General features: G+C 39.9%; 1 protein-coding gene across 2 annotated transcripts in view; it reads left to right on the top strand.

Annotated features, from left to right (window-relative positions):
- The window catches only part of RASA3 (RAS p21 protein activator 3), a 299758-nt gene that overhangs the window by 211902 nt on the left and 72995 nt on the right, over window positions 1–14861 (top strand). For both annotated transcript variants that reach the window (XM_082246000.1, XM_082246001.1), the window contains exons 8-10: window positions 1308–1384; window positions 3415–3519; window positions 6495–6648. In XM_082246000.1, coding sequence (XP_082102126.1) covers window positions 1308–1384; window positions 3415–3519; window positions 6495–6648 — 336 coding nt within the window. The remainder of the gene's footprint in view (window positions 1–1307; window positions 1385–3414; window positions 3520–6494; window positions 6649–14861) is intronic.

The raw sequence follows: 14861 nt of genomic DNA on the forward strand, positions 1-14861 counted from the left end.
AGGCTATCACAGTGTTCAGGTGACCTGGAATCAGATGTACTGGGTCCTGATCATTAGAACGGGGCCCAGGACTCTCGGTGAGACCCCGGTCTCTATGTCGGGAGCACAAAGGGAGATATGGAAATATGCGGCTCCATGGGAAAAAGCCCAGTCCAGTGAGGCTGCATATTTATGTACGGTCAGCGTGAAGGGGTTAATATTCTAGCAATTAGAGTGCGTTAATGCTCAAACGCTAAATGCGCCTAACGCATGTGCAATATGGGGATTTTGATGCCTTTTTGGGCAACATTTTCCTGCCAGGAGTTCTGGCATTTATCGGGATTTTTATAGATGCCCTATGTGTATGAGGCATTAAGTATACAGAAGCTCTTCATTTGTTTTGTTGGGGATGAATGATTACAAATGTCTGAAAAATGTTTAATTGATAATATGGTTTTTGAATTTGACTTTTGTTAAAGATACATTATTTTTTATACTAATACTTTAATAACTATGGGAAGATGCTGCTGCTAAGCACCCACATAGTGGACAGTTGGAATAAAACCATTTAAACTTTGAAGACTACCTGAAGCCTGCAAGCTATTTAACTTAGGTGGCTGAATTGTACAAGATTCTTTTTCATTTGTGACAATGGTCCACTTGGTAATAAGAAAATACTTTATGGAGAAACTTGGTCATTATGGCAACCTGTGCTGTGGTCTAAATGCAAAATCTGTGTGCAGTCTTTCATAAAGAAGTTGCCATAATTTTCAAATAGAAAGTTTTCTATTTATTTATTTATTTATTTATTATACATATCATAGTTTAACCTACATTCCTAGCGATTTTTAACATAACTTGTTTTATACAGAACCTTTTAGCCACGTCACCAATATTTAACACTAGGCTGGGAATATTGTGATGTGGTTATCAGATTTTTTTATTATTAGGTTATAAAATATTCAGAATACACCTGCTCTTTAACATCTTCCTCTCTCCTGATTTGTGTTTGCTTTTCTGACTCAATGGCTTATGTGTTTGAGAAGGAGGTGGAGCATGGGACAAAAATATCTAAAGGCAACAAATTTGTATTACCAAGACTTTGGGCTTGGACGTTCCTGGTTAGAGTGAATGGATGGTTGCTTTGGGTCCACTTCAGTGACAATTAAGTTAATACAATGAATATTGTTGGTGTTTTGTACAGTAAATATTTATTTTGCTTCCACTTTTTTCCTTTATTTTCCTTTAGGATTTCAATTACCAGAATATATTAGTATCTGTAAATGTACTGGTATTAGATCATTTTAGATTTTCCTTTTCCTTAACAGGTGACCAAGCCAAGTAGTTACAATAAGAAGTCTCACTTTGAAATTGAAGAAGATGATGTAGACAAAATGGAGATTAGGTATGAAACGGACATACCTCATATAGTTTTCCACCTTGTAAGGATGGATTCGGGGACTATCTAAAATACATTTAATGATTTTGTGATTGAATATACTGTATAACAGGGTGTGATGGGGCTATTTTAAATCTTTATTACTATATGTTTTAGGGCTGAGCCCAGACACTCACAATCTGTAGACTAAGCTTTCACTGATGCCATGCTGTCACTGGAAGCCCTCATTACCAATCCGTAACCAATCATTGTCATTCCTGGTCATGTGATCAGCTTGACAGCCAATCCGGATGACCACGTTGTCTGTTTACAAGCACGCCTGATGGTCCTGCTGTCACTCTGTGTAAAAAAAATAAAAATATTTGTGAAGATTACTAAAGTAGATAAAAACATAATTTATTAACATTTTGTCTATTTATCAGCTTTTAATTGACAGAGAATGGAAATTTATACTTTCATTATTACCACTTGATAAGTCTCAGTATCTTGTTAGGAAATGAATCACAGTTGGTATCCTTTTAGCAGTGAAAGATTCTTTACTTAATACTGGAGTATTTAAAATTAATTGAGTGGGTTAAAACCATGTAATATCTATTAGTGCAGTAGGGATTGCTTTATCTACTTACTATCACAGACGCCTCACTGACATTACAAGTACTACTTGGATGCACCGTGCTTCAAGGTACATTATGGGGTCAGTTATTTATTGGCAAAATAGACAGATACACAGCAATATGATTCGATACTTTAATTCTCTGAAATACAGTACACTAGTTAGATTGTAAGTATATGGGCCACTGGGCAGTAGCTGCCCTTCCTTTGCCAGGAATGCATGTTAATTACATGTAAAGTAAAAAAAAAAATACAATTGTATCCCTAATATAAGTGCATACAAAGTTAGCTTTAGAAATCACTACAAGAAAATTGATACGAGAACTTTTTTGGGTGGGAGGTAGTTTTGTTACATTTCATGAAATAGTTGAAAATGTGTCCTAAAGGAACATTATGTACCATGCAACATTAACCATCTATGTTGTAACTTTTATTTTTAGTCATAATAACTGTCTGTCTGTCATCAACAATCTATGCAACATATGGCTTGTTTTTTCACAAATGTGCATATTGTCATAAAGAAACTAAAGGTTTAATCAAAAAACTTGGAACAATATTTCATTCTGATTGACTATACACAGCTGACATAATCTATAAGAAGTGATGTCAAAGTTTGGAAATTTGCCAGCCATCTGTGCTTTCAAGTTTGTGCTCGAAGTATTTTATGTCATGGTATAAGCTCTAATTTCCCTATTATCAACAACTGTTCATATATGTGTGTCCTTTATTAGAGTTGGGTTTTTTATTTATTCTTTTTTTTTTTTTTTACATTTCTGAAAGCTGGTATGTAGTTTGTCTTCTTTTTCTAATGCTGTACATAGAGAGTTATAACTCTGGGTAATTTTGAAATCTTTACCTCTGAGCTGACTTTTGCAGAGCTCAGATCTCTGCTGCTCAACCTTAAAGGGAACCTTTGCCCTGATCTTGCATCCTAAAAAATGTGATGAATTCTAAACCCATTAACACATTTACTTATTTACCTATAAGCAATGAGAAGACATTCATTATTCAAATATCACAACAAACGACACTAAATTCATAGCTTTTTTTCTTTTTTCCTTGTATTGTTTATGGTAGCAGCTTGCCTTACGTAAAACACAGCTGATGCCTACCTCAAATGAACCCACTTTAAAGTATTTGCTATGATCTTTAAAGATCTTTGGGATGTGATGATTTCATAGTACATGCATCTAGATAGGTCTGGTCCTAAAAGCATTGCAAACTATAGTCAAAAGCAAGCTCAAGGACACAGCCCAAAGCTCATCCACCCAGGCTCTTATTCTGGCTAATAGAAACTGAGGACACGGGCAATCTGATTGGTTAATGAGGATCGCTACAATTTATGTGTGTATATTTCACCTGTCTGAAAATATAACTTGTCAATATGAGCTAATAAGTTGTTTTTTGTAATTTATCATTTGCAGAGTTGACCTGTGGAATGCAAGTAACTTAAAGTTTGGAGATGAATTTCTTGGAGAGCTTAAAATTCCATTAAAGGTCCTACGACAGTCCAGCTGCTATGATGCATGGTATATAATTAAATTTTTGGTGTGATGCTTGTATCTCAGAATTGTTTTTTTTTTTTTATTTAGTCAAGCTTTTTTTTAAAGCCCAACTAGAGGCAACTAAAAAAACGATCTTTTACAGTGGAACTGGGCCTGCACTGCAAGGGTAAATTGTGCATTTACCCTTGCAGGGCAACAAAATACAAAATAGAAAATGTGCTTACCTCCTCCTCTGCTCCTTCCCACAGCTAGACCAGTCCCTGCCGGTTTTCTTTTCCCTCCACGATTCAGCAGTCTAGAGTCCTGACGTCATCAAGACCAAAGCAAGGTCCAAAACCCCGTGTCCCAATCAACTGCTTGTCCCAATCTGACAGCAACTCACCAATACCTGCATGGCTGTCAGATTGGGACAAGCAGCTGTGCAAGTGCAGTCACTGTATCTCGGTAGATATGAATAGTCTGCCTGCATGCAGCTTCTGCTGGCTGATGCCACATGAACAAGGCTATAATACATTACTATGGGTGTCATGGCCTTCCTGAGTGTGCCCTTAGGATGTGTCTACATATTTCTATTTTACTGCATGTAGACATGATTCTTCCTTCTTTTTTTTGTAATATGTTTAAAAAAATGTGAAAGAAGGCTGTAATTGTTTACCTCTTTCTAGAAATGCTAGGTGCCCTCAATACTTTGAGACACTGTTTTGGAACAAGAATGCAGAATGGAGGAGCATCATCATTTTTGATCTGCATACTTGTTGTGGGGAGTGACTCAAAGTTTATGGATAAACAGCAGATAATTAGTAATTTGAAAATGATGGCTAGTAATAGTATCCTTTTTATTGTTTAAGTATAGTTACCTTTTTTTTTAATAAAAGTTTAAAAAAAATTGGAATTGTATTTCTTACTTTTAGTCTTTATTGTGTTTAATACATTTTTATAAAATAAAATATAAATTGGCATACAAAACAACGCGATATAGAATCCAACCATTTACAGACACTTGCAATCTTTATTATACTTTTTATAAACAATTTTAGATTTAATTGTAATGTGTCTTTAAACTTGATAGCAAATTAGATTTTTTCAGAAAGATTCTATTCCCTGCACAGCCCCCTCCCTCCTTGCACTTCATAGCCCTCTCGTCTTATGGGAGTGTCTAAATACTCTCTGTAGTTACCTATCACTTCCGCCTCTGAAGGAAATGAAATGAAATACTATAAATTTACTATGAAAGTGGAACTAAAGTTCCACCAGTGTCGGGACAAGGTCATCGAGCGCACAGGGTAAAGATGCCAAACTGCGCCCCCCCATTCCTCTAGGGTTAGGGTCAAGGTGCTCCCATCCCTGCAATAAACCATTGCGCCCCTCCTGCCCACCTCTTGTCCCGGCCCTGAGTTTCACTATAGCTCACTGTGAGCAGGCAGGCTTTTATTGCAGAAGAGGCATGCAATAGATCCATAAAATACATTAGATGCACATATAATCTTATGGGAAGATTGTGGTTGAAATCCAGTTGTCTGGCATGAGGGTCTCTTTAGTGCATGAGCACAGGGTTCAAAACCGATTTCCATGGTGCCAGCAGCAATTGTCAGGGTTTTCAGGCAAGAGCACAATAGACCAGTTATCTGAGAATAGGGAGTTCACACCACATACAGGGAGGTCTGGTATACGTAATAAACTAAAAACTAAAGGTACAAACTGCCTTGTCCTTGTGAAATGCCTTTATTTATTGAAAATACTTATAAAAGGTCCAAGAATAAAGGAATAAATCCCAAATGGAATCCACAATCAGCTGAAACCTGCACAATCGGGCCAGATTCATGAATCCTTTACACATATCTTCTTAATATTATACAGTGTTGACTGCAGTTGGCATTTGGAGATACGTGTGAAGGATTTATGAATCCGCCCTGATCGTGTCTGTTTTGGCCTGATTGTGGCTTTGATGAGTACATTTTAATAAGTATTTTCAATTCAAAAATAAAAACCAGTACATGGCGCTTTGTCTATTTGTTTTTTTGGCATGTGCACGGGTGTGAAAAGACTCCTAATAGCATAAAAAGTAAGCATTCATTTTTCGATGTATGTGCAATCGTATTTTTGCGCTAGCTGTGTCTAGCTGTTTTTGACTTATTATGAACCTCCCATTCTCTTTTGCCTATTATTTTCTAAAATTTGGAATATTTTGAAGCAGCTTTTATAGTAATAAATGATACAATAGCTGCTCTTTTCCTTACTCTATGTTTGGCATGCCGTTAAAGGACAATAGAAAATCCGGTTCAGTGTTCGTTTAGCAGCGTATAGACATGTCAGGAGCTGTTGGAGTGGAAACAGTACACAGTACACCCAGGTGACGATTCCTTGTATCATTTTCAATAAAACCTTCCACTAGCTATGTGCCTTTGCTCCTGGGCATGCTTAGTATCTCTAATACCTTGATATTTTTCATTGATTCAAAAATCTTGCACATGTTACTGCTTGTGCTCTCACTATATAGCATTTGTAAAGGACACCTCAATGTGAGACGCCAACATTCCAGTTTTCTTACAGCAGGACACCATGTAATTCTCTAATTAAACTTACTACAGTAGATTAAGCTGCTCCCTAAATATAGATAGTGACGAAGATTTCTACTTGTTTCCTATTTACAGATTATGTAATTCTTTGTCGTCAGAAATTGTTATTGGGTGTAGCCAGTATGCGTCACTCAGTACAGATGCTGCAGATAAATTACAGACAGACATATATCAAACTCCATGGAACTGTGTCATATTTAACTCTGTCTATGATTCTACCCGTGGATGTTATTTCAGGAATCAGAACCTTATTTTGGGATGTAGCCTCCCTCTATAATTAACATTTATTAATGCTGTATAGTGTTGTTTGGAATAAACTGATTGTCCTACAAATATTATCATATTTCATAGGTAACTTATTTATTATTCATCACTTGCAGATTAAAAAAAATAAAATGTATTTCTTTATTTTGTATATACCAGGTACCTGCTTCAACCAAGAGACAATGGCAAATCAGGAAAACCAGAAGATCTGGGGTCGCTAAGGTTAAATGTGGTTTATACGGAAGACCATGTGTTTTCTAGCGAATACTACAACCCTCTCAGAGACCTTTTGTTAAAATCTGGAGATGTTGAGGTAAAATAGATTAGAAGTCAAAAGAAACAATATGTCATGCATAAATGATAAAACAATAATACCAGGAATGTTTAAAATGAATCCTGAAATATAGATTAGAATTAGGGATTGTAGTAGAGTTAGAGTAGGGATTGAGGTAGAGTTGGGTTGTGACTTGCTGGTTTACATGTGAAGGAGAGCACGGTCTGAATTTATAGTATTATATGTATAGAGAGAACCATGAAGAACCTATATTAACCCCTTCGCACCTAAAGGTAAAACAAATCTTAATGCCTAAGCACAGTCAACTTTGACATATGTAATTAAAACCGTACATATCATCACAATTACTTTGTGCATCCAGGTGGATTATACTGTTCTTTTGTTTAAGGACAAATTGGGCTTTCATTTGGTGGTAAATGGTAATGGATATCTCCTGAGTTTTTTTTTATTATCAAAGGAAAACTGGCCCAAAATAATTTAACCACTTGCCGAACATCCACCATAATTATACTGCGTGCATGTCGGCTCTGTCCTGCGAAATGACGTACCTGTACGTCTTTTCGCTGGACAGCTAGTGGGGGCGCACGACCGCTTAATTGGGTATTTAGGTACAGCGGCGCACGACCGCTTAATTGTCAGTTAAAGTAACACAGTGCCGTATCGCAAAAAATGGCCTGGTCATTAAGGGGGTAAAACCTTCCGGTCCAAAAGTGGTTACAATTATTATTGTTTTTTTTTTTTTAATTTAGCTGTATCTTTCTTGCAAATACCATAACCTACCACCAACGAACAACCAAAATTAAATTCTCCTGCTCCTGATGATCGCAACGATACCACATTTGTGTATGTTAGTTGTTGTTTGTACCCGTAGTACAGCCCAAATCAATAGTGCCCATTTTGCTTTTTTTATCCTACTTAAAACACACTGACAATACTGCCAAAAATAAAAAATACTGACCTTGATCTTTTGACCCTGACCTTGACTCAAACACCAACCCTGGCACTGATCTAGATCAAACCTTGATCTAGATATTTATTTGTAATTTTTTTATTATTATTATTTGCTTATTTAAATTTTTTTTAGACACAATATTTTGTTCTCTGCAAGGAGAGAGAGAGATATGATGTATCTCTCTCCTCCATTCACAGAGAGTAAAAGCACAGGGGCGGGCTTTACAGTGACTGATCGTTGTGATAGCCAATCAGGGGCTATCACAGTGATCAGGTTAACCGGGAGCCAATCGTTACTACGGGGCCCAGAGCTCATGGTGAGACCCGGGTCTCTGTGCTGGCACACTCTGAGCACAAAGGGAGATATGCAAATATTCAGCCCCACAGAAAAAAGTTCAGTCTAATGGGACAGCATATTTGTGTTATTTGGGCATGAAGAGATTAATAACGGATTTTTTTTAATATTACGCCTAACATGTCTACTTTGTGCTTAATAGGATCCCTGTCTTTCTCTGGTAGTGCGTTGCAATGTGGCTTTACACTCTTCAAAGAAACAAAAGAAATTTCTAGCATGCCTTGTTTTGTTTTTTTTCCTACCAGTGGTGCTCCAAATTTATGTGTCGCCAAAAAATCCAAAGTTCCAAGATAAGAGTTGAATGCAGTGAAGGAAAAGGAAAGTTTACTCAAATAAGAGCATACAACAATGAACACACTTTGGCACAGTTAGTACTACACTAACTCAAAAGACTACGAGTCAAGGTGTTTTCACTGCTGTATGTGCTTTATTAAGTAGACTTCCTGTTTTCTTTACTACATTTGTGGACCCCAATTTCTTGTATGTTTTGTTACTTGGAACCAGCATGGAGTTATACCTGGTTTGCCTGAAGGGGAGGATAAATGCCAGTCTTTTCTTTGTCCAGCCAAACATTTTTTTTTTTTTAGTTTTGAAAGACTTGAGAAAATGTTATGCCTCTAAGTTATACTGCTATTTAATAGCCCATTGGAAAGATTTCACCTCCTACTCTGTCCTTGTGTTATCAAGATAAGAAATGAGGTAGCGGTTGTCGTCAAAATAGTACAAGTTGTTGTTAGCATGCCACCGAACTAGTAAAAAAGTTGCAGTCACTATAAACATCCTTAGAATCTTAAAGCAATACTAAAGTCTTGTTTTTTTTTTTTTTTAAATACCAAAATGTTATACTTACCCGCTCTGTGCAATGGTTTTGCACAGAGTGGCCCAGATCCTCCTCTTCTCGGGTCCCACGCCGGCGCTCCTGCCCCCCCTCCTGCTGCGTGCCCCCACAGCAAGCAGCTTGCTGTGAGGGCATCCAAGCAGGCGTGCTCCTGAACCAAGGCTCTATGTGTCCATTCACACAGGAAAACGTGGCTCAGTCCCACCCCCTCTGTCCAGGGCCGCTGATAGGGGGGGACCACCAGCCCTCTTGTAGGGGGCCCCGAGCACACAGGGGGGCCCACACAGAGAGGGGGATTAGTGATGGACAACAAATACAGAAATCTTCCTCCAGCACCTGAATCTGATCTGTCCCTCTCCCTGCTATCAGCTTTTATCTGTTGAGAAAGAGACAGTTGGCCCTCACTAATCCCCCTCCCTGTGTGGGCCCCCCTCCCAGCACTTATCTCTGCTCAGGAGTTTATTTGTAAATTGTAACTTTGTTTCTCTCTCTCTGTCTCTCTGATCACTGAGCTCCAACTGCCCAGCCTATATATTTTTCTCATCTCATCTTCTTTTTTATTTAACATAGTTTTTTTTTAGATTTAGCAGGAATTATGCGAGTTATGTTATATTTGTGTCTGATAATAGTGATTTTGTTGTAATTTTAGCTAAATATAGCTATAATATTTTCTTGGGGGGGCCCTGCCATGTAGTCTGTACGGGGCCCCGCAATTTCTAACAGCAGCCCTGCCTCTGTCTCTTGATTGGCTCACTGGCTTTGATTGACAGCCAGTGGCTCGCACTGCTGCCAAAAACCAATCGGAAGTGCGGGTCCCCGGAAAGCCAAGGCTCTCGCGGAATTTGCTGGATCAACAGGGGGCTCAGGTAAGTATTAAGGGGGGGCTGCTCCACACAAGGTTTTTTCACCTTCATGCATAGAATGCATGAAGGTAAAAAAACTTGTGCCTTTACAACTACTTTAATTTAAAGACACCCTCTTTAAAATTTGACAAGGTAAAATATCTTCTTTTACACTCAGGGCATCCCTAGTGTCAGCTGGGATGTAAAGCAATCGTTTTTGGCTAATAAAATCCTAACCAGAAAACTGATTATCTTTACTGAGCCACAGGTTGTCGCGAGTTAGGGCAAGAATCAACATATTCTTGAGGCTGGAATGACAGGTGTAAATAGCAGCATCCTCTGAGCCTGTGCAAAGTAATGACAGGCTGACAGCAAGTGTTACCTGCAGTTACCTGGTCATGAGCATATAGATTCTTTTCTGCCTCATTGGATGCAGACACTGTTTGGCAAACAAATGTTTGCCTGGCTTCATCAGTTTTTCAGCCAAGGGATGTTGATGAGAGATGGCCTACCAAGGCCATATACTGAGTAAATTTCAGACCGTTCAAGGGGGATGGGCAGCAATTCAGCAGTATGTATTCAGCTTAAGCTGCATATTTGGTGAAGATCAATTAATGTCTGTTGGCACTATTTCATTACTTTTATTTTATTACCACATGTAGCACCCTCCTAGTTAGGTTGCTAGGATGTTAGGTAAATTCAATCTTTTTTGGCTCCTCTGTAGTTATTGGAGCAGTCTGTTGATTTATTTTGGCTTTTTTGGGTTTCACTGGCTGCAGATGTGATTGCTTTTCCCTGCCTTCCATAAAGTTCTGGAACAGAGGAGTGGAGCAAGGCAAATGGGCAGCATGAATATTTATGGTGCTGCAGCCAATCCCTGGGGATGTGTGTCCAGAATGGGGCTAGGAAGTGCATAAATAATCTGAGCTGCAGAACAGCACGGTCTTCCTTTCTAACAGATTGCACCTGTTCAGGTGGGGGTGGCCACCCCCTACCTCAAGCTGTTCTGCTGTTTCAAGCTGCTGTTCATCGGGGACCCAGCTGTTGAAGAGGCAGGGGGGCTTACATCTGAGTGTGTATCGGACACCCTAACACTTCACCTAAGAATCTGGTCTGCATAGCTTCAATGAAAGGTGCCTGGAGAAAGCTGAATGGGCACAGCTGCTCCCCTGGCCTTGGGATTACTACTTTATTGCAAGATCCTGGAGACTGTGTACTATTGGGATTACTGGGCCTCATAGTCCCTCTTCTGAGAGGTGCATACCGACCAGTCCCCTCTAGTTTGTGGAAATACAATAAGCTAAGTAAGTTCCTCATACATTTGTCTACTCTAGTTTATTGTGTAAGAACTGTCCTTAAAAGCGGGTTAAGTAATTCCCCTCTTGAGGAGTACATAACCCAGGCCTTTATTACTCTCCCATGGGAAAAGCTGTTCTGAGCTGTGCAGAAGAACTGCCTTTAATGTATGCAACATACAGTAGAGAAGAGTGTCCTCTTGTTTCTGTTAGTGGTTCTGGAGTATCCCGTACCACCCTACACCCTATTCAAGTTATATAACAAGAAAATAAGAAAAAGACATCCCCTAGACTGCGCTTTGTGTCAGTGTGCCTGGACTGTTCTCTGAGTCTGCCGGCAGCCTCTGCATTAGTGAGGAAGAACCATGGCCATCTCCATCATCTGTGTTGGAAGAGTGCCTTTGACCATCATCAGCCATTGGCCACTATAGAGGTAGCACTACATACGAAAAAAAATCAACTGTCTATTTGGTTGGAAACCTTAATGAACCATACTCAGATGTCAGCCTAATGCAATTTGTAGGCCAATTTCCTCTTCCTCCAGTTGTTTCTATATATATTGTAAAGACTGTACATACTATGCTTTTCAATTGAGTAAATTGACTTTTTACAGTATATACATAAACAAACCATATACCGTATATAAATAAATATTTAATGTTTTAATAAAATGAGGGAAATTAGTTCTGAAATATTTGTCTGAGCATTTTTCTCAGAACAGCTGAACAATGGTTTACCTTGGTACTCTTTCAGCTTTACTCCTTAGATCTCTGTGTTGCGCAAAAATGTGCAAGAAATAGGGTGTTGGTTGTCTTGTTCTGACCGTACATCCGTTGAAAGGTGACTCTTGTGGTTTGTAAACTGATTGAATTTTGTGATGAGCAGAAAAACACACTGTTATGTGTTCATGTGTGAAATCGACACACCCCAGCCTTCCTATTAAAAATAAAAAAGAGGAAGCCCCCTTTTTTTTGTACTCAGTGTGTTTTATATTTTCATTGTATAGAAAACAATTTATTTTATACTTCCTGTCGGTTGTTGTAGTGTTAATTTGCTACAAACATGCCACTTTATTGGAGTAATGATCAGTGGAAATCATACCAAAATTGGCTCTTGTACAGACCTATACTTTATGATATTGTACAGTATATGTATTTACTGCAGTCAGTTTTTATTGTATTCATATAATCTGTAACCCAGGCCTAGGACAGAAAAAGTTTCAAAGAAGAGGTCTAGATCCGCCTCATTTGATGCTGGATGGTGGGAAAATATGTATTTAAAGCGGTGTGAAACCCAAAAACAAACTTTTTTTAAATTGCAGCTTACCATTTCTTACATGTGATAGATGCATTAGTTTTCTTTTTGAGGCCATTCAACAATAGCAGGGGTACATATTTTGTACATTTAAAGTTTTGAAAAATAAAGACAATTTTTGACACAAATCTGGTACTGAACATGTTCATTTTTGTTTAATGCTTAATGGCTGGCTTCCTGGCACCCTGTGGTGGGTGGCTGGCTGGCTGACACCCTGTTGTGGGTGGCTGGTTGGCTTGCACCCCGTGGTAGGTGGCTGGCTTGCTGGCACCCTGTGGTGGATGGCTGGCTGGCTGGCACCCTGTGGTGGGTGGCTGGCTGTCTGGCTTGCTGTGGTGGGTGGCTGGCTGTCTGGCACCCTGTGGTGGCTGGCTGGCTGGCTGGCACCCTGTGGCGGGTGGGTGGCTGGCTGGCACCCTGTGGTGGGTGGCTGGCTGGCACCCTGTGGTGGGTGGGTGGCTGGCACAGGGGCTGTGGGTGGCTGGCTGGTACAGGGTCTGTGGGCAGCTGGCAGGTCCTGTGCCTGTGGCTAGCTGGTACAGGGCCTGTGGGTGGCTGGCTGGTACAGGGCCTGTGGGTGGCTGGCTGTCTGGCATCCTGTGGTGGGTGGCTGTCTGGCACCCTGTGGTGGGTGGCTGGCTCCCACAGGTAATGTGGGTGTCTGGCTGCTACAAGACCTGTGGGTGGCTGGCTGGTACAGTGCCTGTGGCTGGCTAGTACAGGGACTGTGGGTGGCTGGCTGGCTGGTACAGGGCCTGTGGGTGGCTGGCTCGCTGTTACAGTGCCTGTGGCTGGCTGGCTGGCACAGGGCCTGTGGGTGGCTGGCTGGTACAGGGCCTATGGATGTGGGTGGCTGGCTTGCACCAGGCTGCTGTGGGTGGGTGTATGGCTGTGATACACTCCTGCGAGACTGGTCCCGACTCCAGACGAGGCTGTCCAAGGCGAGGGAGACGGCCTAAGAAGGCAGAATGATGTCACGAAAATATCAGCAATATCGGTAACTTCCGGGACCGATTTTGATATATCGGGGAAAGTGCATATCGGCCCTCGATATATCGGTCTTGCCGGTAATCGGTCGATCCCTAGTGCTTACAGTGATCAGCTTTTATTTATTTATTTAAAACCTTTATCCAAAAAGTAAAAAGCTGATTGCTGTAACGGGTATAAAGTGTTAGCTTCAATTTGGTTATGGGGGAAAGGAATTCGGGACTTTAAATGAGACCCCTGACCACCGGAGTCTCCATCCCTGTTTGCATGAAAGCAAAAAAGACAAAAGCGAAGTTGGGACTTTACATGAGGTGGGACCAGACCCACATAAACATATATACTAATAAAAGGGACCAAGGATAATGTAAAATCATATGTTTATTGGCGGTCTATAGACCAGATACTGGTAAAACCAAATGTTCACTGAAAACTTGTAGCCCATGGTGATAGGGTACACCTAAATGAAACAAAGGGTAGTATACACGGTCCAAGACAGAAGTACATGGTATTACATTGTTATCCTGGTACATACAAATAAGTACATGGAGCCTAAATAAGGTCATAAATCACAAAGTATGATGACAACAACTAATAAAAGCTGACATAGCCTGTGTTGAACTCAACGCGTTTCGTGAAAATATCACTTCATCAGGTGTACTTATGTACTTATTTGTATGTACCAGGATAACAATGTAATACCATGTACTTCTGTCTTGGACCATGTATACTCACCTTTGTTTCATTTAGGTGTACCCCATCACCATGGGCTACACGTTTTCAGTGAACATTTGGTTTTACCAGTATCTAGTCTATAGACTGCCAATAAACATACGATTTTACATTATCCTTGGTCCCTTTTATTAGTATATATGTTTATGTGGGTCTGGTCCCACCTTATGTAAAGTCCCAACTTCGCTTTTGCCTTTTTTGCTTAGCTTCAATTTGGCTTTAATGTGTTAGCATTAAAGCGGTTGTTACCCCAACACTTCATATTCCTGATATGCGCCTGCTGTACCATGTATTTGTATGAGAATGTATTCTGTTGTCTTTGTATTGCTTCCTTTATGTGAAATCCCTGGTGTTCCTGCCAGTCCCTCTGCTTTCCTATTAAATACTGACCACACTTAGCAGGAGAGCACACTGTGGTCAGTTCTCTAGCTGTGCTTGGAACTCCGTGTACTCTCCTCCAATGATCAGACATGTCGTGACATGCCCCTGCTGCACAACCATTCACTAGGAAGCTCAGTGTTCTGCTGCTTCTAATCCCCCCAGCTGAGGGAATGTGATTACTTATAAAAAAAAGGGGAAAAAAGGTATTTATAGTTTTATTTTTTTTTTTATATCTATACAAGAATGTTTTGCCTTTCTAAATGGATGTTTTACAAGGTGTTTTTGTAATCTCAAAAATGTTTTTATTGAATGAACAATTGAAAAATTGTGCCAGCAGTACAGTCTCCAGCTCAGACAAAATACAATACAACATTTGGATTTAAAAGCATAAAAGTATTACATCTATAGAAACATAATAAATCATAACCATTAACAGATACACGACTTGCATGAATATGCCCATAAGCCCACACCCCATTACCCAAAGGTAACCTCTAAAACCAATTCGTAATTACCCTCTACTAAGGACCAGCTGGTCC

This window comes from Pelophylax lessonae (assembly GCF_965119305.1).
Source record: "Pelophylax lessonae genome assembly, chromosome: 2".
In the NCBI taxonomy this organism is placed as follows: domain Eukaryota; kingdom Metazoa; phylum Chordata; class Amphibia; order Anura; family Ranidae; genus Pelophylax; species Pelophylax lessonae.